The sequence below is a fragment of the Zonotrichia leucophrys genome, chromosome 1, assembly GCF_028769735.1.
Source record: "Zonotrichia leucophrys gambelii isolate GWCS_2022_RI chromosome 1, RI_Zleu_2.0, whole genome shotgun sequence".
Lineage (NCBI taxonomy): Eukaryota > Metazoa > Chordata > Aves > Passeriformes > Passerellidae > Zonotrichia > Zonotrichia leucophrys.
Genome location: NC_088169.1, coordinates 39,832,871 through 39,856,183, shown reverse-complemented (window position 1 = coordinate 39,856,183; position 23,313 = coordinate 39,832,871). Strand labels below are relative to the sequence as shown.

Genomic DNA, 23,313 nt, shown 5'->3' with positions numbered 1-23,313 from the left:
CTAGCCTTTACTTAATCTTCAAAGGTGAAGATCTGGAGCTTTTGTCTTAGCATTTCTGAAATTCTTCTCGTAAGAAAGAGAATCCCAGAAGTGATAGATTATCATAGAAGGGTGGGAACTAGGTAGTGGGGGAGCACTTTACTATCATTCTGTTAATTGGAACAAGGTTTCTGCTTGGGTGGGAGGAACTTTGTAGTGTCCTGCAAAGAATGGTCTTTTGTATATCAAGACCCATTTCCTCAAGATATGCTGTGTTCTTAGGCTAAATCTTCTTGATGTGCTGAAATAATACTGTCTAAGATAAATGGGATGCAATGGACACTAAAATTCTACTCGCTATCCATGAGTAACTTCAGTTGGGAAGTGTGTATCATAGGAAATAAGCTAGGAGATAGAAATGTTGTTAGGGAAAATAATAAGCTAAAAATCGCCAAGCAAATAAAGGGTTTTTCTAGAGTCACGCTAAAGTAAATTTTTACAATTTGAATTGTAGCTATGGCAGAACTCTGAGGGCTGTAAGGAAAAAAAAAATCATTGACAATATTTTTGTCAGATGATCTGGAAAAGAATGGGACCACGTAAAGTCTGGCATCTGCAACTGTGAATGAATTGTCCAGCGTTGGTAGTACCTGTGTAAAAATCGTATTTGGACAGTGCAGATTTCCTTGTCTATTCCTGCCTGTTTGTTAGACCATGCAGTCCTTACAGACTTGAGCTGCCTGCTTGTCTGTGCAGTCATTTTTCAGGAGTTCTTGATGCTTTTTCTCCATTGCACTGTTTTTGTTGACTTTATCTGGACATCTGCATCTTAATCTCAAAGCTGTCTTGTCTTTCAAAAGAAGACTTTTGAGGGTAGAAAACTTACAATGGGTTTTATAGAAAGGACTATCTTCTTTGAAGTTCTGCTATAATGAATAATTAGCATACACTGGCAGAGAAGTAATTTTCTTGCAAAATGAACACTTTCATTTAAGAACTTAACAAAGAATCATTTTAAAGAAACCTGAGCATTCATATTAGTGGAATTTTGAAGGAAAAATGCTTTACTTTTGTAAATGTCATATAATAACATAATATTAAATATGAATATTTTGTAACGCATTTTTAAGGATTTAATTCCTCATAAAAGCATAAGATTATGCTTGCCATGATGGTAATGCTGGGATTTTATGATGTAATTTTTGTTAATTTTTATGTACTGCTTTAGTACTTAGCCTTAGTGGTAAAACTCCTCTCACTGGGTACCTAGAAGTAGTGAAGGATATGTGTATGTGCGTGTATATATACATACATGTGCATATATATTTTCTGTTGAGCATATATGTATTGCATAGACATGAGGAAAATCTGTTTTAGGAAACCTGCTCTGGGATTTTGTCATCCTTAAGATATTCTGCATTCACTGACAAACTGTTTTTTCTGGTATTTTCTTTGGTTTATTTGACATTGTAGAACTTGCTTCATATTATGTCTAAATTCCTCTAAGTCTACAGTACTTGTGAAAGGAGTGCTCTCCTGCCCCCTCATTCATTCACTGTGTGGGATCTGATGGTCATGCAGCTGGGAGATGGTTTAACTTGCTGATCTGACAGAAGGTTAATTTCCCCTCCCCTCAGAATCCTTTTCCACTGTGTCTGTTCAGTTCATTGATCTGTCTCAGCAGCACTGTAATTGCTGGAGCTGAGTGTGGAGGAGCGTTCAGGGGTGGGATCTTCCTTTGAGTGGCACTTTGTGTATGCCTAAAGTGAGGCTTATTGTGAGAAGTGAGGTAACTCTCAATACATGGTTCATTTTGGGCCTGAAGTTAGTCCACACCAGGAAGAACATAACTCACTGTCTGCATCTTGTGTTTGCAATTAAAAAAAAAAATTAAATAAATCTTCCAACTACTGATACAGACTATGTTGTATTCAGTTGATGCCCACATTTCCCTTTTCAGTGTTCTGTTAAATACTGTTCTGTAGTTGAAATACCAGGTAGCTGTGAAATCACCTTGCTGTTGTTGGGAGCTATTTTCTCAACACTAGAACTGATTTTAGGAATCTCTGATCTTTGGATGCTGGAAGTAACTTCTGCAGTCCAGCCATGTATAGACATCTGAATGTGCGCTGTGTTCATCCATCTGAAAGGGGAACTCTATCCAAATTAGAGCTGAAAATGCTGAATAGGGGCATGTTACCAGTGCATACTGCATGGTACCTTGCACTGTGGCCGAGTTTAACATACTTTTTCTGAATCCCAAGTGTCTTCTGGTATATCCAGCTTAATCAAGAACTAAATCTCTACTATATGAAGTTCTGCTGTTGACTGCCCTTCCTACCATGTGATACTATTTCCTAGACCTGCTTAACTGCCAGTTTTCCCATCTCCTACATGTCTTAACCCCTTTAGAAGGCAAAACAAAGAAGCATGCATGAAATGCATTCCTTGGTGAGCTTGTTTTTGGGAGAGGCAGGAAAAAGAAACAGCATGAGAAAGATCTGTCCTATTGCTTTGCTAATGTGCTTAGAAGCTGAGATTCCATTAGGGAAAGGCTGACATGTGGGTGCAGATGCGTTTGAAATGCAGGGAGGCTACTAAAAGCACTGTAGGGCATCACTATTTTGTTAACATCACAAAAAACTTAATTCTTTTTCTAAAACACTGAAAGTGCAGAATCACATATGCTGCAAAGATGAAACTCAAGCATCCTCACAGAGCATAGTGGGCTGCTCTAATAAATATGATGAATTGCTCAACTCATGCAACAGATGGAGACTTTCTTTGGTAAATACATTTAGTAAGTGTCCTCCCAAATTGTTAGTGTATGTTCTGAACTAAAAATCTCCTGTTTATCCTGGAGGCTTGCTGTAGATAATGTATTCCAAAGTAAAAATAGTCTGCAGACATGAGTGCAGTTGCAAGCTTGCAGACTTTCTTCACAGCCCTCCAGATATCTGCAAAGGTTGTGTTGAGTGGCTGTGCTGCCTCCAATTTTACTTGAGCCAGGAAACTTGGTAGCTGTCCCACCAAGGGAACACCAGTGCAAGGAGGCAAGGGGAGTGCTTTTCCCTCGAGATCATTAATGCCTTTTGCTACTGGCGCAGTAGCTTGGAGTTAAAGTTTGGGACATTCTGGTTTTCCCCTCCTGGTTGCTCTGCCTCTGTTAATTGTTCAGTTCATCTAAAGGTAGGTTAGTGTGCAAGGTGACTGTTGACCTACTTTTTCAGTTATTCTACCCAAGAAATGGACTGTTCCTGGTTGGTGTTAAGTAAAACATGTTGGAAGTTGTGATACAAATTAACTGTTTAATTCCGCCAAATTTTCAATAGCAAACTTGTGTCCTAGTTGAAGGGCTCAACAGAGTAAACACTTGGAATAAAATTTTGATGGAAAAGCCTTCTTTCTCACTTTTGTTCTAGAAGGTGCTTCACTGAAACTATCCATCAAGCAATTAGCATATAGGAAGAGGTTTTTAGGGACAAAGGCCATTCTGGAACTCATCTCTAGAGTCTTATCTGTAATGTCTTCAGTACTCAGAAGGCATTTTCTTGCTTGTCCCTCAAGCAGAACACAGTTTGAGAGTATCACTCTATGACAGCTTTAGCATGGTCTGGTTTTTACAGTAGGAGTGATCAGGCCTATAAGTACAATGGGGAGTCCTTTCCCCTTTATAATGCAAGTAAAATTGTGTGTCTTTTTAGCAGCATACAGCATTCCAGGGCTTCATCCATGGAAGAGAGAATGGAGGTTTACTTTTTCTTTTTTTAAGGTTACAAAAATAAATTCATGTCTATAAGCAAGAATGCAAACAGATGAAAATCTTGATATGTATTGAAATGTGCTTTCTCTTGGTGTTGGTTAAAAATGCTTTCTTCCCTGCCTGGTTCATGTTGCCTGTCTTTTAGTGATTGTTCAGTTCAACCTGGATCCATTAATTGTAGTTGAAAAATGGGTTTTTGAGGCCCTTGGTTACTGAGTTTATTTACTGTCTTCATTTTTTTATCAGCTGGCAAACTTGAAGGGCAAGACTAGGAAGTAAAGCAAAGGATATTATATTTTTAAATTTATATTTCTCAGTTGGTGTCCATGAACCAGGGATCTAATCCTGCAGATGCTGAAGGATGGGCTGTTTTGAGGGTCTTGGTAGACTTGGAGGGGAATGTAACTAAATGCCCTTCACCAAAACATGTTTGAAGGCCACTGAAGGATTGTTTTACAGAGTCCTTGTTTAACTATTTGTGGGCTATCAAATAAAATAGTTTAAAATAGGCTTGCAGAGAAATCTATTTATGTTGACTCTGCAGGTTGACCTGTTTATTTGCATGAACTTTTTTTTTAGGTTTTTGGGATGCTGAGTAGAATTAAATTTGGGAAATGTAGGGTAGTTATGGTATTTGTCTTTCACAGTTTTGTTTATGTGCTCTAGCCTAATATTGTTTCCATTATTTTGTTTTAGGGTTAAATGATGTAATGGTGTGACAGTATTTCTTTGCAGATAGCACTTTAAAGGCTGTATGAATACTGCACACTATGTGCTCATACTTACTGTATTACTGGTGTGTGTATTTTAATGTCAAGCTGCTAAAGATACTTAGGTCAGATGGAAGATGTGTTTTTGGCAAAGCAGTGAATTTGAACCTTTTTTGCATCAGTTTGATTTTTTTTTTTTTTTTTTTGTTTAAACTCAAGACTGTTCAACGCCATAGGCTTTTTGTTCTGTTTTGTCTGTCTCTTTTGGCAATGGTGCTGGCAAGATTTGAGGTGGTTGGTTTTTTTTAGCTAACTTACAAAGGATTTATTCATTAGCCCTATTTTATGGGTTGAGCTAATTGTGATTTGTCTTGCTGAGCGGTATTATGCAGTTTGGGCCAATTAAGTGAATCCACTTACACCAACGGATGTTGTTCCAATGTGTAATATTGATTTGAACTATAAAAGGAGAATGACTTGTTTGATTAGATTTCTTTGTCTGAACAATGCTCAGTCTTATCTAGTGTACCAAACAAAAGTGTTCTCTTTGCTGAGGTTGTTTTAATTGCTGCTTAGGTTTGATTAGCACTGTATATGCAGCTATAACAGTTTCCCTATAATATAAATTCTGAAAGAGCATAGAAGAATCAGGAAGAAAATGCAGCCTGCAACTCAGTATAACTGTCTCTGCTGTGTGAATATCAACTTGTGTTGAGACCTGGTGATGTGTAGGCTGACCTACTCTGAAAAACTGGGGCACTGGGGAATCCCAGACATTTACTCCTCAGAGATGGAGCAAAAGGGGAGTGTGTGTGTATGTGTTAATTAGACATTTACACTGAAGTAAATTACATCTGTCACGTGATAAGCCTCAGAAACTGCTGAGGTATATAAAATCTGTGGAAACTATACAGATGATATTAAACACTCCATAGGGAAATGCATGTAGGTATGCTTTTCTTTGTTGACAAAGTCAGTCTTTACTTTTTGGAGTTAGTAAATAAGAATGATTCATTCAGAAACAAACTGAGGAGAAAAGCACTTTTTGTCTTGAACCAGCTCCATAAGAAGGTAACAAACTTGAGCTGCTGAATAATTATAATGCTAGAGATCTGTAAATTTTCTTGGTGTCTTTGATTGTTTCATAGACTCTATATGCACTGAAAGTGGTTTATTTCTTTGCCTTAAAATAATTTTTAATACATTCTGTGTTCATACTGAGAACTTTTCTATGTTTAAATGTTGAGAGACATGTATTTAAATGTGATTTGTTTGTAATGTAGATTCCAACTAGTGCTCTGCAGCAGATGGGTGGCCCTGGAGAAGTGTGCCTTGATACTGCTGTGTCAAACAGAATGCCTCTAGGAGACCCATATATATTTTAAGTAGCAAGTTATTAATTTTGATTTCTGGAAATTATTTGAGATACTGGTTTAATTATGAGGATAATTCAATAAATTCGGAGTATGGCTATTCAAGAGAGCATGCTACTGTCAAATGAACATGTGTCACTCTCCAGGATACAGGAGAAGTAAAATAATCTAGGTAATTTGGGTGTGTACTGGCTCTGATTCAGTGTAGTCCTTCTAAATTGGGTTGTCTGCAAGGCAGATATTGACTATTTTTGTGGTGTTCACATCCAAAACTTTGGGTTATGGGTATGTTTGTCTTCTGTAGTATGATGCCAGGCCCTGTGACCAAAACTGGCTTATAAATCCTCCTGAAATATTGAAATGTAGAAGGATCTCCAAACCCAATTGCTGCTACTGTTATCACTCCTTACTGTGCTCTGCACCCTGAGAGCTGCTGCAGCCTGGAGTGGTGCTTGAAACCAGTCCAGGCCAAAAATGGCTGGCGAGTCATCCCCAATGGACTCCTTGCTTTATTTGCCTGTTTGCTGAAAAGACGGTGAAGAAACATGAAGCTGTTCCTGTGTAAAGGCGTGGCAGGATCTGCTGATAGAACTGCCTTGCTGTGAAAGTGGCTCCTCGACCTAAACTAGTTTTATAGCCAGTGGTCACTTCTGTGCTGTTTGCTTCTGAAAGAATAAGCTTGTTGTTGTGTAATAAGATAATTGTTATACTTCAGATTATTTCCAGTTGACTTTGTATCTTAATCCAAAAATAGTTACACCATTTAAAAGTATTTATTCTAATGTTGTTCTGCTAGGGCTCCTTGTTGAACCCAGTTTTATTATTAGTAGCTTATTTCTCATAGATACAGGAGTGTGATGACCTGGTCAGCTGTTTGTGATTGGTTTGGATTTCCAAAAGTGACTGTATTTAGTCTCTAGTTCTTTAATTAGATTGAGGTTCTATAAAATGAAGATTCAGTAGGTTTTGGTTTTGTTGTTTTTGACATATAATCAGCCTTTATGAACTAGAGTACTTAAAGTAAAAAACTTTTACAGAAATTAAGCGGCTTTTGCACACACAATTTTCCATGATTTCATGTTATTTGTATTCTCTAACACAGCAAGTCCTTGGTAGCTGCTTGAGACTTCTCTCTTGAGGCCCAGGTAGCCCAATATGATTAAAAACTGCAGTATAAACAATTGAGCACTTAGTTTCAACTGTTTTCCAGCCTTTGTTGTTATCCATTCATGCTTGAGATGGCAGGGTCAATTCAGATATTTATGAAGGAGTTGCATTTTTCAAGAACCTCCTGGGACTTGCTTCTTTGTTTTTGTTGACATTGGGTTTTTTTGTGACCTAAAACAGAAAAGGGATAAATCACACCTCTGAGATTTTAGCTGTTAGGGACAGGCTTTGAATACCTAGGATTGTGTGATTTAAGTCAAGTGCTTAAGCAATCCTTGAATTTGAAAATCAATATATTTGAAATTTGTGGTGATTGAGGAAAGGGAGTTGCTGAATTCTTTGTACTGCCTAGGAAGATTGCATTATAAGTTAGCTTCTGCAGAGGTCAAGGTTTAATGAATTACTGAAGTAGGCAGCCCTTGGTAGTAGGCTGAAAGTTTCAGTTGTCATGTAGACTCAAATGATGGTTTTTGTAATGTTTGCTAGTAATTACATTTGTACTATACAAAAAAATCTATGATAAATTTGTGTTCCAATATTTGGGGTATTCTTCATGAACTGCAATGCAATGTCAAAGGAATCTAAATGCTAAGGGGAATTGTCATTATGAATTATTAAGAAGCAGATTTCCAGTTCGTGTGCTGGTTTGCTCACAATAAAAATAGATATGAAGTCATAATAAAAGTAGATATGAGAAGCCTCTTAGATGGGGCTGGATCCTGAAAATCCTCCCAGCTGTCACTGGATCCTGAAAATCTGGAGGTTTTGAACTAGTGGAGGTGGAATAGAGACCTCTTTTTTTGGGAGATTTGCCTGGTGCATTCAAGGCTCAAGTGACACTGAACTAGAGAAGGCACCAACAACTTGCAGTAAGGTGAGCAAGGAGAAATGGATTTATATGTACAAAACCAATCGGTTTGCAATATCTTCTCTGGCTGCTTTTGGTACTAGTGGGACTCTGTTGGTGTCTTAGTGCAGGAAGTGCATGGGTGTGGAATTTTCATCTTGATACCTAGAAATAGCTAACAATCTTTAGTCCTTTTTTATAAGGAAGCTTTTGGTTTTGTAAAATATACATTCTTAATTAAGCTTAAGCTTGAATGACTTTGTTTAGAACTGTACACCACATTGGGATTCAGAACAACTTTAAGCATATAAACTGATCATTCAGATAAAGCTGCTGTTTCTTCAGCTTAGTGCTGCAGGAAGGATGACACAGACTAATCTTGATAGCATTTGATCAAAATAGATTACTTAGTTGCTAAGGTGTGTGTACTAGAAAGTACAAAAACCTGCTGCATGATTGTCTGTGCTGCTGCTCAAAGATTTTTTTTTTTCTGGTTTTGCTCTGTTTATATTGTGAGACCAATGCTGTAGTGATAAAACAAAACAGTTGAGATGTTATTGAAGCAATAGTTGAAATGTATGGTGATTGCAGCAGGTTATGTGGTTATATACTTGAGAATATAGCAAATTCAGAAGCTATTCAAGAATGCTTCCAGAAAGAACCATGGAGTTAGTTGGAAAGTTAATATGCTGCTTGTTGGTAGGACTAACTTTTCCCAAGTTCAGAAAAGGTCAATAAAACTGAAGAAAAAATGAGAATGCTTAAGTGGCTCTCTTCCTTTTTATACATTTGTTATATTTCCCTGCTACTTATTTCTCATTGTAGTGTTCAAAATGTTGTCTCACTGCTGCCTGTCAGTGTTTGTAGATTTTTTTTTTTGCTTTTTCTGGCCTGGTTTCTTCTGAATGAGCCAATAGTGTATCCAGGCTATGTAACTTTTGTCTTGTTTGACACACTTGACAGCCTTCAAACTAATTGCAAATAAAATTCCTTTTCACAAATAACAAAATTCCCTGATAAAAACCAAAAATATTGTGCAGAATTACAGAATGTGCTGAGTTTGGAAGGGACCTACAAGGATTATGGAGTCCAGCTCTTAAGTGAATGATCCATGCAGGGACCAAAACCACAAGCTTGGTGTGTTTATACCATGCTTTGGCCAACTGAATGCATCTCAGGGTTTTGTGTTTCTCAAATGTTAATACTATTTTTCTAAAAGAGTGCTGACTTTAGACAGTATATTTTCAGTTTCAAATGCTGAAGATATCAAATAGTTTTAAAAATTGGTAAACATTGGAAATGTCAAATTGTCATTTTAAATAAGTCTTACTGACAGCTAAGAATCTTACACAGTTTAAACAACGGCATGCTTTCTTAAATGCATACTGAAAGGGAGCTTACAAAAAACAGAATGAGGTAAAACTGGTTGTTTGGTTTCATGGTTATATCTGTATCTTACTTGAAAGAAAAGTATTCTGAACTCTGAAAACATGTTAAAGACCAATCTAATTAAACTTTTTAAACTTCAAGATAAGCATTCTTGTGAGATGTAAGAAGACTTCTAACTCCAAATCTAGCTATTTTACTATTCTTGGTAAAATGTTGCAGATGTTTGTCCCTTTTTTGTTTGGCTAAAAAATATTTGGCAAATGCATATAAATGAGGATACAATGGATTAGAAATCAAACATGAGCCTGCTTAAATAATTCTCAAGATTTTCTGGTTCACGTGTAGTGATATTGAACTCTTTAGTCATAGGCTTTAATTTGTGCATGGTGCTGACCTGATGCTGTGCAGGGACACTCATTGCATCCCTTCATTCAATTCACTCTAATTATCCCCAACTTCCTGGGGAGCCTGCTTAGAACTGGTCATGAATGTTTGTTATTAAGTATTAAGATATTAGACTACCCTAGTTACAAGTAACAAAGTAGTTTTTAGTCTGAATTTACATATAGATGATCAGTATAGGAAGGTGAAATTCTATTTGTCTTGATTTTATTTAATCAAATTTAAAATAATGTATTAGAACAATAAAACATTTTGAAAGTGACTTAAGCTCAGAGCTAAATGAAATGAGATTTACTGTGCAAGTACTTGTATGTATGCCAGTGTTGGTGATTTCAGTGTGTATTTTAGAGTGGCTATGGTATGTAAATGATCTTTGACACAATCAGATTTGTGTGCATGTGACTGGGTGATGTTAATTATTTTTGCTGGGAGCATCTGTTAATGCAGACTATTGCCTCTTCAGGTTCATGTGAAAATGGCGGATGAAGCTGTCTGTGTTGGCCCAGCTCCCACCAGCAAAAGCTACCTCAACATGGATGCCATCATGGAAGTCATTAGGAAAACCAGGGCCCAAGCTGTGAGTCTGAATGTGTCTATCTGCTGCAGCTGTTTCATATATAGAAAGCAGAAAAACCAGAGTTTGTATATTTTTTTTAAAGGTGTGTGGGGGGGAGGTGATTGAATATGCTATTCCAGTTAGTTCATGTCACATGAGTTAAATGTGTCTGAAATCGCTACTGGAAATCAAAGGCTTTGTAGCATCTGGCAGCACTGGTCGCTGATCCTGCAGGTGGCTGCTGGATTCAGCTTTCACACCAGGGAGCAGCTTCAGTTCATTTCCAAATTTGCTGGGGGAAAAAAAAATCCCAATTAGTTTTGAGTGCTAACCCTTTATATGCCATAATGCCTTTTTTGAATGTTTTACAATGTGTATCCAGAAAGGCTTTTGCTTAAACTTCATTTGAATCACTTTCTATATTGTGTAAATGTTACTTGCAGGAAGGTAAATGGTGCATCCTGTAATTGCTTTTGTTTCAGAAGGCTTACAAAATGCACATTAGCTTATTTGTGTAAACGTGGACAAGTCTGCCTATTTTCCTTCCAAGTTGGCCAGAGATTCAAAGCTTAAGTGGAATCAGTAGGAAAAACTAATATGTTCACATTCCTAATGTTCTTTGTTCTGTCACTGAAATGAATGTATTATTCAGAGCTACTGTACACAGAGCATTTATTAAAATGAAATTTGATGTGTATCTATCAGCAACACTAACTACCCTTGAACAGTTGGATCAGCACTGTGATTTCTTTCTAACGTGATGTTTTGGTACAGTGCCTTTAGGGGCCAGAAACAAAACCAGTATTTTCTCCCCTTTGATTTTCTGAATATGAAACCCAGTTATTGGCTCTTTAAAAGAGGTGAATAAAATGGCTTATGCTTTGTCTGTTAGAGTTTATTAGATCTAGAATCTTATATGACTTGCAAAAAGTAAAATGAAAACTTTCTCATGCTCCTCTCAAGTCAATAGGCTGATGGAATATTGGGGTGTGAGTAGCAAACGAGGCGCACAGGATGCTTGACTTAGACTAATGAAGAGAGTATATTGTGCTCTCTAGCCAGGGTCACTAGAGGTAGGGGGCTTATGGCTGGGGACCTGTGCACCATTGTTGTGGTTAGGGCTGGAAATATTTTGGGATATTTCAGAAATGATGATTCAGATGATTCAGGAAGCTATATTTTAACTTTACAGTTCTTGAAATTCACTGTTGATGGGATAATTGCAGTTTTAAATAAAATTATGTATCCTTTTGTTACTAGTTCTGGAGTAGTGAGGAAGATGTGTTTTCACTTGTATGGTTTTACTGTCAGCTTTTCAAGCTAGCATAAATACAGCTCATCTGTCACTAGTAAATTTCACTGAAGCTTGCTTCACAAATAAAAGTGATGAAGTAATAATGATGTGTGCTAAAAAGACTTAAGAATTTTAAGTACTTTATAGTGGTTACTGAGGAGAGTGTGGATGAGCATACTTGGGGCAATCTGCAATGGGGCTAAAAGAGCAAAAGGCAAATCACCAAAGGCTATGTCTGTTTGCTCTGCAAACCACTCCATTTGTTCTGCAAGCAACCCTGTTCTCCCTAGTTAAATAAGGAAAGTTTGTTTCAGAAATGATAGCTCAACAACTTAAGTTAGGACAGAAAAATCAATGTGTTAAGAGAGTTTCTTAAGGTATTCAACCTGTTTAAATGCTTAGTGATCTACTTTACCATCCCCAGTATCTGAAAATGTGCTACTGACTTTGGTGTGTGGTTTCAGAACTCAATCAGCTTGAATTTTTTCTTTTGTCTTCCAAGGTACACCCAGGATATGGATTTCTTTCAGAAAATAAAGAATTTGCTAGACGTTTGGTAAGTTATTTTGATTTGCTTGGCTGTGACTGATGGCACATACTTGTTTCAAGGTATCTAAGGAATCAAGATAACAACTAAAGGCAATTCTAAAAGATACTTTAACACAGGGGATTTCAATATGCTGTACATGTGAATTCTTTGCATTTTGAGGATGCGATTGCAGGCTGAGTTTTCTTTTGGGAGAAGTCTGTTTGTAAGAACTTTACCCAGTATGTGAAAACCCTTATGCTTATGCCTGGACTGTTTATGAGGCTGCTCTGCAAAACTGGGTCACTGAAATGATCTAGGTTAAAAGTATCTGGTTTTAAGTGATCATCTTGGTGATTCGTAGCACAGCTGGTGAACAGCTGTATCAGCAGCCCTGAGAAGGTGCTGAAGTGCACTTTGGGTTGGGAATAGAAAGCTGTTTAAAAATTGGCTTCTCTGCTGGTGGTATTGTATCATGGAGCTGCATTCTCTGAAAGGACCGAAGAGTCAAGAGGGTGCTGTTTTCACTTTGTCTGAATTTATAAAAATTATTGTTCAAAACCTCTTTACTTCAGTAAGGTTTTTGTATATCATGAACTGATGATATGGTCTGATTTTATTTTTTTTCCAAAAGCTTTCATGCAGCTGCTTAAAAGTGGGCAGTGCTAGGAGGAAGTTGCATTCACAATGTTTGAACAAAGTCCTGGGTGGATGCTGTATGCATAGTCACTGCAGATCATGTGTTGTTGTCTACTGATTTTGCTCAGAATAGGGACAAGCACATACTACATTGAAGTTCAAAGTAAAAAGCCATTGCAGCTACCAACTTTGTTATGGAGTAAATGAACCATGTAGCTGAAGAAATACCTTGCTTTGCAGGCAGCAAGAGAAATTTGTTTCTGCTTTTGAGAAAAATTTGCACCTTTTTGATTCAAGATAAAAAACTTAGATGAGGAATATGATTCTTGAATGGTGGTTCTTTTTGTCCTTAGCATTTGTGAGACAGGTGTTCCTTGTACCTTCCTTAACTATTTCCTGTAGGTTTGAGTTCTAGTTGTAATACAGACCCTTACTATTGAGTTGATTATTTGTTGTTAGAGGATACCACCTGCTCATTAAGGAGACTATTTGAGAATGAAATCTAAAAATTTCATACTTCAGTTGCTGTGGTTTTTTTTGTTTTTTTTTTTTTGTACAGCTCCTAGACAAAAACAAGTACAGGTTCTGTGGGATGCTGAGTACACTCTGCTGAGTGCTGGTGATGTTTAAGTTGAAAGGAATTTTAAACACTTGGTGTTTGCCAAGATTTACCAAATCTGGGGTTATCTTTTACATGTTATTTTCATGCAGTTTAGCAGCTTTCTTTTATCACTGTTCTGCCTCATGTACCAGAGGTTCTTTTTAGAGGGAAGATTCCTGGCTTAATTTATAACAAACTCTGTTCTCAATGGATTCGACTGGGATAACTGACTTTAGTTGGCAGTTCCTGGTTTTCCAGTAACAAAAAAATTTAGTGAAATGGAAGTGTTCACTTACGCTATTTTGCTTTGTTTTGCTGCTGAATATAGAAATTTGGTAGTTAAATACTCTGAACCAGGCACGTTCTACAGTGGTGTGGCTGTTATTAACAGTAAATATAAATAGTGTGGTAATGTTAGTTACAATGTTGGTGATGTGAAATGGGAACAATTTTTTTGGCAGGATTAAGCAGAAATGGAGAAAGTACAAACATTCCTGTAGATCTTCTCCACCCTTCTATTTCTCATCTTTTCACTCAGATCCTAGGAAAGTTTCTTAACAATTTACTGCAATAATGTGGTGACTAAAAACGTTTGAATTTTTGGTTGGTGCTGCAGTCTCAAAATAGCTTTAATTATGTTTCAGAAACCCGGTGTGTTCAGTTCTCTAAAAATATAATAAAACAAGGTAATGTGATTTTGCTTTCTGAAATGCACTATTTAAAGTCTCAATTAAGACATAATCATGCTTTCCTTGATGTCAGTGGCTCTAGAAGATCAAACCCCTGGTGAGAGCTGGTGAAATGATCTATCTTTTTATCCCTAGGGCTGCTTATATTTTTTTCAAGACACTCTGATTAATATAGTTGGGAGAAAAACTTGCCTGCTGTTTCTTCTTTTTATTGAAGACTGTAACTGTTATGTTGTTAAACTGTAATGAAGTTGCAGAAGACATTTTTGTTCTGTTTTCTTTCTCCCTATCCCGTTCTTTGCATATGCATTATTTTGTTCTTTTGCACTGAAAGTAGTGATGGAACTTATGGAACTCAGGCTTATTTCCTGGTACACATCTGTACTTTTAGAACAAACTTCTTAAATTGGGAAACTGAGAAGGACACTAAACTTTCTAAACTTGCCAGTGTATCTGTAAGAACAGTAATGAGCTCAAAGCAAAGCTTTGTCTTCAATTAATGCATGGAGGGTCAGTTCACATGTAATCTCACAGTGTGTGATTTGAACAAAAGCATGTCTTTTTGTCCATTATTTTCTGAATGACTCATGGAGTGTAGGATACAGCTGTAGACAGTACTTTTGAAGAATTTGGTAGATATTTAGAGTATTGAAAATTGCTGGTCTTTATTTTTTCTTCTTCAGAAATTTAATTTTGTTCTCTCTTAAAATAGGCAAGGGAGGCACAATAAATGATCCTTTGTTTCCAAAACAAAATTTCCAAAAAACAATCAGTGGGTGAATATCTGGTATGTTGTTCATTGTGATTCAGTAAAAATTGGTGCATTCAGTCCTGTCTTTGTGTATCTACTCTGGTTGCTGTTGTTGGCTGACAGAAAAGAGATCCATGGCATTTATACTGAGTGAATCTGTCAAAGGTTTTATAAATACTGAGGTCAATTTCTTAAGGATTGGTATTTGAACATGGAATCTTTGGATGATTTTATGATAATGCTGATAGCATTATGTAGAGTAACAAAATATGGGTTTATGTAAGTGGGTGTATTTTCTTTAGAATCAGCAAATAAGTTGTACTTTTACTTTATGCATTCAAATATACTTCCATGTAAGTAATTTCCCTCCTTCAAAGAATAATTGCATAATATTCAGTATTGTCATAAATGTTAAGGTGAAGTTAAAAATCTATATTGCTTCATTAAAAAAAATGCCAGTATCCTTTGCCAGGTGTTCTGCAGAATTGCAAGAGCAGTTTGTTCCTTTCCTGCTTTAGAAGAGTTTGCTAGTGACCTCTGTATTTAGGTTAGCTTGCTTAATGTTTTCTGTTTCTTAAAATTAATGCAGACCTTTTCTTAGAAGTCCCTTCTGTTACCTAAAGCAGTCTTTGGAATTTGGGAAGGAGATAGGCCTGAGACTAAGCTAAGCCTTTTGGCTGACCTGTAATTGAAAGATATACTTTTCTGAATTTGCCATTTTTCTGTCCTTGCTTGCAAACCTCCAGAGCAGCTGTTTTGGTGGGGGGATGGGAATGCTGAGTTGGGTCTCTTAACATGATGAATAGTTTGGGAGGATTGGCCCATGGTTCCAGTGACTCTGTTGTGTGTGGTTTTGGTTGGGTGTTTGTTGTTAATTTTTTGTTGTTTTTGTTTGGGTTTTTTGGGTCTGGGTGAGAAAACAATGAGAAGAAAGCAACTGTGTGATAGACTTGCAGAGTAATTTTTCCAGAGTCAGTGTGGCTGTTTGTCTAGCTGATGTTAGCAGCAAGTAGGAGTCTTACACCTGCAGTTGCTGTTATGTTCCTTTCCTGGTAGTGATTATGCACTTAGACCTTGATGCATGGTGACTCTGTGTTGCAGTTAGTCATAATGGGATCAATTTTCTTCTTAATTTAAAGAAACACAAATGAACTTTCACTTTCTTGACTGCCATTAAAGTCCCTTGTGATGCTACTGTTAAAAACAAAAGAAACAAATCTGCTGAGTTATTATTTCGTAAGCTTTGTAGAAAAAAAAATCAGTTTGCAAGGTTATAAATTGTCAGTGTATTTTGATGTTTTGTATGTGATAGTTTGTGCTTTTATGGAAGGTTGTGGATTGTGGTGTATTTCCTCCAAGAAAATTATTTGATATGTGCATAAAATTATCTGAAAATGATAGTAGTTAGTTACAAATGCAGCCTTTATCTGGAATATTCTTTTCTGAATGTAGCCTTGACAGTATTCTGATGCTCTATTTGTTGATGCAAAAATAGCCAGCCACTGCCTCCTGCCAAAATCCACTCCTTGGGACAGAAGCCATAAACATGGTGAGAAAAAAGCATTCAATTTTGGAATAAGATATTAATCTTTTTGGAGTTTCTAGTGAAACCTGATTGTATACATCTTTTGTGCCTTTTAAACAGCTACTGTTTGACATGACTGGGGGAGAACAAAGCACCCAGTGCTATTTCTCTTTACCTTTGAAGCTAGATTAACATTCTTGGTGGAATTAAAAATCTCAACAATGTATTGTTTGAAATAAATGGGCAAACAATGTATATGGAAATGGTTGATCACATGATTGTAAATGGCTGCTAAGTTTGAGAAGGAAAAGGTAAACCAAAGAGCAACTTGTGTCACCTTCTGTAAGACACATGTCTGATCTGTGAAGAGCTTTGTGCAGGTGGATCTACAGACCTATGCACAGCTAATAATGGGATTCTCACAATTTAAAATATAGACACTTACTGGCAGGAGGGTTTCTTTACCATTGTTGTGCATGGCTTTGTTATTTGTAAGCAAATTGTGAAGTTCCTTCATTGTGGTTCAGTGGATGTTACATTTTTGAGAAACATTTGGTGTGATTTTCATGCTGTTCCCACATTCATTAGCTTTTTACCTGACAACTCTTGTGACTGGCTAGCATTTGTGCTTCCCAAATTGTGGAAAGGTGGTTCAAAAAAGGCAGTGGAAGTTGGTATCAAGAAGCTGCTTATGGCAGAGATTGTATACTTCAAGGAGTGGGGAGGACAGAGCATTTAATGTGTGTTTTGTACACTATGCCTTGCAGGCCAGAGTTTCACTGCCTACCAAAGCCAGCAGTGTGATTGCTACCAGTGCCTGTGGGGGCTCAAGGTCTGTTGGAGACTGGAGATTTTGTCTGTACAGGGTAATAAAGTTTAGGCAATGTACTGGCTTAAATGAACAGGTCACCACTTTGCTGCCCAGAAGAGCTCTGCATGTGAATCTATAATTTTGATGCTTATTTTGTTTTAAGGCAGAATACTTGAGTGTTACTTGGGTTCTTGTATTTAATTCTGAGCAAACCTTTTTTTCATAGAAAAGGAATCTAAATCTGCTGTATCAGGTTGGGTGGAATCCATGGGAGAAACAAATAGTGTGTGTATTGAATCATGGGCAGTGTTTGTCAGACATTATTAGTCCATATGAGCTAGAAAAAATGAAATTAAGTCATCTGAACTGCCTGCTTAGCACTTACTAGGGTGGAAGTAGGAAGGCTGTATTACTCCTGTACTGTAGAAAACTTCAAATACCTTTGCTAAAAGCCTTTGATGGTGTATGTTAAATCATCAGTGTCCTGCTTAAGATTGCTATGCATCAAAACAAATTGATGCCAGTTCTTCCCTGTGGCAAATTTCAAATGACTATCTTGAGAGCTGCTGTATATAGCTAGAACATTTCTTTCAAGGGCAGGTATATGCCTAAACTTGAGAGTCTCAGGGTGCATATCTACAGGTCTTGTGGGTATACATGTGTGTAACCTATATGCATGTATTTAAAGATGCAGGGTGGTGTTTTGTAAAAGATTCACGTAAGTTGACAAAATATTTTCCTCCCTTTTTATTCTTTTGCCTAGACTTCATAATATTAATACTTTTTTTCCTTGATCTCCTTTGTGATTAGGCAACTTCCTATGCTATGGCAATCTTGACCTATTTTTTTTTAGCTTGTGTTTTTTAAAGCTATGTTTTTTCTTCAAGTGGCTTAGTTTGAAAGCTTTAACAGGTGCAACTGTCCTTAGGAAAAATGATAGCACAAAACCTCTTTATTTCAATAGTAGTGTGTAGCAACTTGAGACTCTTGGTGGATGAACTGTGGACTTGCATGGCTTCTGGACCAGTGTTTTAATGCTGTGCATGTGATTAAAGAAGATATTAGAGATACTTTTGCCTATATGGGCTATTGTAAGTCATTTAATGTTTCATATGAGATGTCTTTCAACAGCAGTATTTTGGCATGCTTTTAGGGTGTGTGGGTCTGGAGATGAATGGATAGATGGAATCTTGATTTGTAAAAATTCATTATTTCTTGATGTGCAGTGTCACTGCAATAGTACTTACTTCCAGACTTACAGGAATCCTTCATATTTCTTTAGAAATACTTTGTTCTGTCCTCTTTTTTTCACTGTTGCTGTCTGGTTGTGAGAATGAAAATGTATTGTTCTGTTTCCACAACTGCAATTATATTAACTGTGTGTACTTGTGTTTTTCCTCATTGAAATAATAGATATGCAAATGAAATGCTATGTAATTCTCTTCTTACACATGTAATATTTCCTTCACTTTCTGCCTCTTTATTATTGCTTTGCAATCATGCAGACAAGCTTGTCTGGTTTTGGTAAATTCTGACCATTATGATCTATGGTGATTTGTTCATTTGTCCTATTCTGTATAACTGATATAAGCTTGTGTGGTAACCTTGCAAATGTGATGTCCTTCTCTTTTTCTAAAATCAGTTTTAAATATTCCATTAATAATAGTGGAGTTGGATTAACCATGAGTAGTTAAGAGATGTCTTTGCAATAAGGACTTCTGTTGCTCTGTAGATTCTAATTTACTTTTGTGGCAAGGCACGTGAAACTTCAGCTTAGAATTCAACAATGCTTCCTTAATAATCACTTCTGTTTTCTGCCTGCATTTTAAGAAATTATGTATTTTATAGTGATTGATAATCTGTGTTCAATACATTACAGATTGAATACTTAAGAGCTTATATGTATTCTTCGTAAAATGTATATCAAGAAAATGAATTCTGACTTTAAAGATGAATGCAACTTAGTAAAGGGTTTTTTTGTACATTCTTAGAGTTGAAATACATTGAAGCAATAATGTGTTTGGTAGAATCATTTTCTGTATCACAATATGACTTTTCTGTTCTCTATTGTTGCTGAAAACTAATTGCAACAGGACCAAAATCAGTCTACTGAATACACATTTTATGAGCCAAGGTGTCTTCTTACAACTTGCTGTATTTTTGTACACAAGGGCTTTTGTTATTGACAGTGGTGTGTTATGTGAGGAGGGATATGAACATGCTACATCTGTTTGATCCCAAGGCTAGGAGGTGATTACTTTTGGGGGAAACTTTAAAATTTAATTCTTTAAGACTGTTTAGCTTGGGTTGATCTGCTGAAAAGCTGCTCTGAGGAGGAGGACCTGGAGGTCCTGGTGGGCAGCAAGCTGTGCAGCAGTGCCCTTGTGGCCAAGAAGGTCAATGGTATCTTGGGGAGCATCAGGAAGAGCATGGACAGCAGGATGAGGGAGGTGATCCTTCTCTTCTGCTCAGCCCTGGTGAGGTCACATCTGGAGTGCTGGGTTTAATTGTGGGCTTCTCAGCACAAGAGAGACAGGAAGTCCTGGAGTGGGTTCAGTGGAGAGCAACAAAGATGATCAAGGGACTGGAACATCTCTCTGGGAGCTGTCAGCCTTGGGAAGAGATGAGTGAGAGGAGACCTCACCAGTGTAAATATCTGAAGGGAGGGTGCCAAGAGAATGGAGCCAGGATCTTGGTGGGACAAGAGGAAATGGGCAGAAACTGATGGATGGGAAGTTTACCTGAACATGGAGATGATCTTTACTGTCAGGGTGACTGAGCACTGGTGCAGGTTGCTGAGAGAGGTGGAGTCTTCTCCCCTGGAGATATTCAAAGACAGTGTGGAAGGAATCCTGAGTCATGTGCTCTAGGAGTCCCTTCTTGAGCAGGGAGGTTGCACTAGAAGATGTCCAATGGTGCCCTTCCTACCTCAGTCTTAGAGGTCTTCTGATTGTTATGGTGATAGAATGCATTTGTGTCTTTTGGTTCAGTGACTTAAAAATGACAACACCCTGCTGAGTCCTGGTCCTAATTCACACCCTATAGTTGGCTCTTACTGATTTCACTTCTAGTGGATTCTGAAGTTTTAGTGACTTCTACAATAGCTGTGGAAAAGGATGCTAGCTGAAAGATTTTTGGTTAACATGCTTCTAAAGATGACCTATTATCCTGGACTGGGCAATTTTTTTTTGTGGGGGGTTTTGTTTTCATGGTACATATTTTGATTGTAATCTTATTTCAAGAAATATTTTCTTGAACATAGGGTTTAACATCACGTTGAATTATTAGAACTTAGTTTTATAAACATAATTTATTTTATACATCTGTTTTTTTATATTTTTGTATTTGTCTAGATTAAAACTTTTGTATAGGTGCTTAATATCGGTACAGTATGAAATGTTGGTGCTGAACTGTAAAGTTGTCAAATATTTTGAATAGTTTCTACAGCTGTGAGACTTAATCTACTTCGTTTGGTACACTGTAGGATTCCCTTGTGGATTCCCTTGTTCCAGTATTGCTTCCTGGGCAGGAGTCTGTCATGTAACCTGTCTGGGCTGGGTGTTCTCTGTGGTGTGAGAACTGCTCCAGTAACCTCTGAGTGTTGAGAGAATCACTGCTCGTATGCTGGATATAGTTGGTTGCTGAAAGTGAATTAAGACACACTATTCAGGCATGCCAGGGTTAAATGAGGTTTTTCAGTCTTTAACTTGTTTAATGACACTTTAACTTCTTAGTCACTCAGTTACTATGCTCTAGATTGTTACAATATCTTCCAGCTGGTTGCACATTTTTATTGTATGGTTGTAGAATGCATAATTCAGCTGGACCTGGTTTCTACTGCAGCTATCAAATACAGTCTTTATTTCACAGAATGGTTGGGATTGGAAGGTACTTCTGGGGATCAGCTGGTTCAAACCCTCTGCTCAAGTAGGGATACTCAGAGCTGGTTGGCAGGACCATGTCTGGTGGGCTTTTGACTGTTCAAGGATAGAGACTCCACAACCTCTCTGGGCAACCTGTGCCGGTGTTTGGCCACCCTCACAGTCAAAAAATGTTTCCAGGTAGAGGGAACTTGCAGTGTTTCAGCTTGTGCCTGCCTCTGATCCTGTCACTGGGCAGCACTAAGCAGAGCCTGGCTCTGCCCTGTTGGCACTTTCCCTTCAGGCATTTATATACATTGAGCTCCCCTTTAGCCTCCTTCAGGTTCAACAGTCCCACCTCCCTCAGCCTTTCGTCATAGGAGAGTTGCTCAAACAAAAACTCTATAAAGGTATCAATATAAACACTGCTTGATAGCAGCTTACCTTGTTTGTCAGATTTTGTCAATGACAGCTTTTATTGAGTGCAGCCGGAATCATGACCCCCAGATAAGAATAAGAATTTATTAGATTGCTTGCAGCTGCCTCATTGCGTTTCGCGGTTCATTTTGTTCATTTTGCAAGTCTTTTAAAGAATTCCCTGGAATTTTTAAAAATTCCATTAACATACATGTGTAAGAATGAGCAGGATGTATCTGCCTTTTCACTGCCTTCAGGTTTGCTTACACTTGTAAGCTTTGTCTATTTTCACAGTATATTTCATTCATTTTTATTTCAGAACGAATGAAAGCCATCAATAATATTGGTGGCTTAAAGTATTGCATCTACTGCACAATTCCTGCCAGAGTTATGAGGAAGGTTGCTAAAATACTTAGCAGTTGGAATGTTCTAGCAATGAAGTTTTGAATTAACACAAGTGTAAAAGTTGATTTCCTTGAGTTAGGTGATGTGTTTTGTGTAGAACATAGCAAGTGCTTCTTGTTCCCTGAAGGCCAACTGGTGTTCAGCTCCTGAGGATCAGGTTACTGAGCTGTGGCCAGACCTCAGTTCTGACTGTGACCAAGAGATTGCTGTTCCCAGTTACTGCCTGGGAACTGCCTGTCCCTGTGAGGGGTTATTGCCTTCCTTGGGTGTGCTGGGATGACAGTGACACCTAGTCACTTTGTAAATCTGTCCTGTTAAAATTATCTTTGTTTAAACAAATCATGTATCCCCTGCTCCTAACTCCTTTATTGAAGTCTTTAGGCTAGTACAGCTGATTCTAGCAGAAACAAGTTAACAAGGTTCTGCCTTACTCAGAATGGAGGTGGATTTAAAGGGGTGGTAGCTTGGGATTGGGGTAAAGGGTATGAGGGAAAAAAAAGGCAACTGAAGTTGATAAACTTTTAACTTATTTATAGCTGAAATAGTATTAGACAGAAACCTTATTGAGAGGGATTTAAGTACTTTTTTTAGGCTGATTCAGGTACCTAATTTAGCTTTTGAAAGTCCATTCTGAGTGCCACCTATTTATGATGCGTCCTTATAAAAATTTACTTAGTAAAGCATTTGAAGAACTTGCTTAACCAAATAAACTTTAAATAATTTCTTTTCATCTACAAAATATGAAGATCCCCATTTTATAGGTGTGGTTTTTCACAAAAAATTGTCTCCCCATTCTCCAGCATGTAAATTTACAGCAGCTTCTTGCAACATTGATAAGTGTGAATTATTAAAAGCTTTAAAACTTGTAGTGAACACAGTTGGTAGGGCTTTTATTGCACTATGAAGTTGCATCACTGTTAGATGCTGTGGAGGCAAAGGTGTTGTTTTTTGTGACTCTGCGGGTCATTGCTGTTTGGAGAAGATTATTTTCAGGGTCTTTACCTCCCATGTGCATAATAGGAAGGGAGAAGTTGCTACAAGTTGACTCAATAACCTTGGGGCTTATTGGCAGCTAATCCTGTTTTATTTGATCACCTAAGATCTGGCGCTGCTAATGTTGTAAACCTGGAAATGTATGTATGTTGTCACATTCATGTTTATTTTTTTACTGATATCTTGAAAAGTTTAATGGAAGATTAAATATAAGACTGTTATCAGTGTGCACACATTTGTCTGTCATCCTGATTTTTGTATCAGAACTGCGTAGGAAGCATACACCTGCTGAACAGTGTCTCACTGTTTAGAGATGAGTTCTTTAATTGATACTCATTTATGGCTTTCAGTACACACAGGGTTAAGTGAAAAGGTTGCAGTAATATCTAGTAAGCTTTTTTCCCTTTAATGTGCTCATTAGCAGTGGCAAGTGCAGGTTTTAGCACATGTCAGTAATTTACATTTCATTGCTGAGTGGCTGCCCTTGTTCAAGAGTTGTTTTTAAGCCTGATGAATATACTTGTGTTGGGAATAAACTGAGTAGAAGAATTGAAAGCCAAATACCCTGCCAGGCTTTTCAGTTGGTGCTGAAGTTTCTAGTGGGCCACTGATTAGT

General features: G+C 37.4%; 1 protein-coding gene across 2 annotated transcripts in view; it reads left to right on the top strand.

Moving 5' to 3' along the window:
* Positions 1-23,313, top strand: part of PCCA (propionyl-CoA carboxylase subunit alpha) — a 299,270-nt gene that overhangs the window by 56,218 nt on the left and 219,739 nt on the right. For both annotated transcript variants that reach the window (XM_064712168.1, XM_064712163.1), the window contains exons 5-6: positions 10,094-10,207; positions 11,983-12,036. In XM_064712168.1, coding sequence (XP_064568238.1) covers positions 10,094-10,207; positions 11,983-12,036 — 168 coding nt within the window. The remainder of the gene's footprint in view (positions 1-10,093; positions 10,208-11,982; positions 12,037-23,313) is intronic.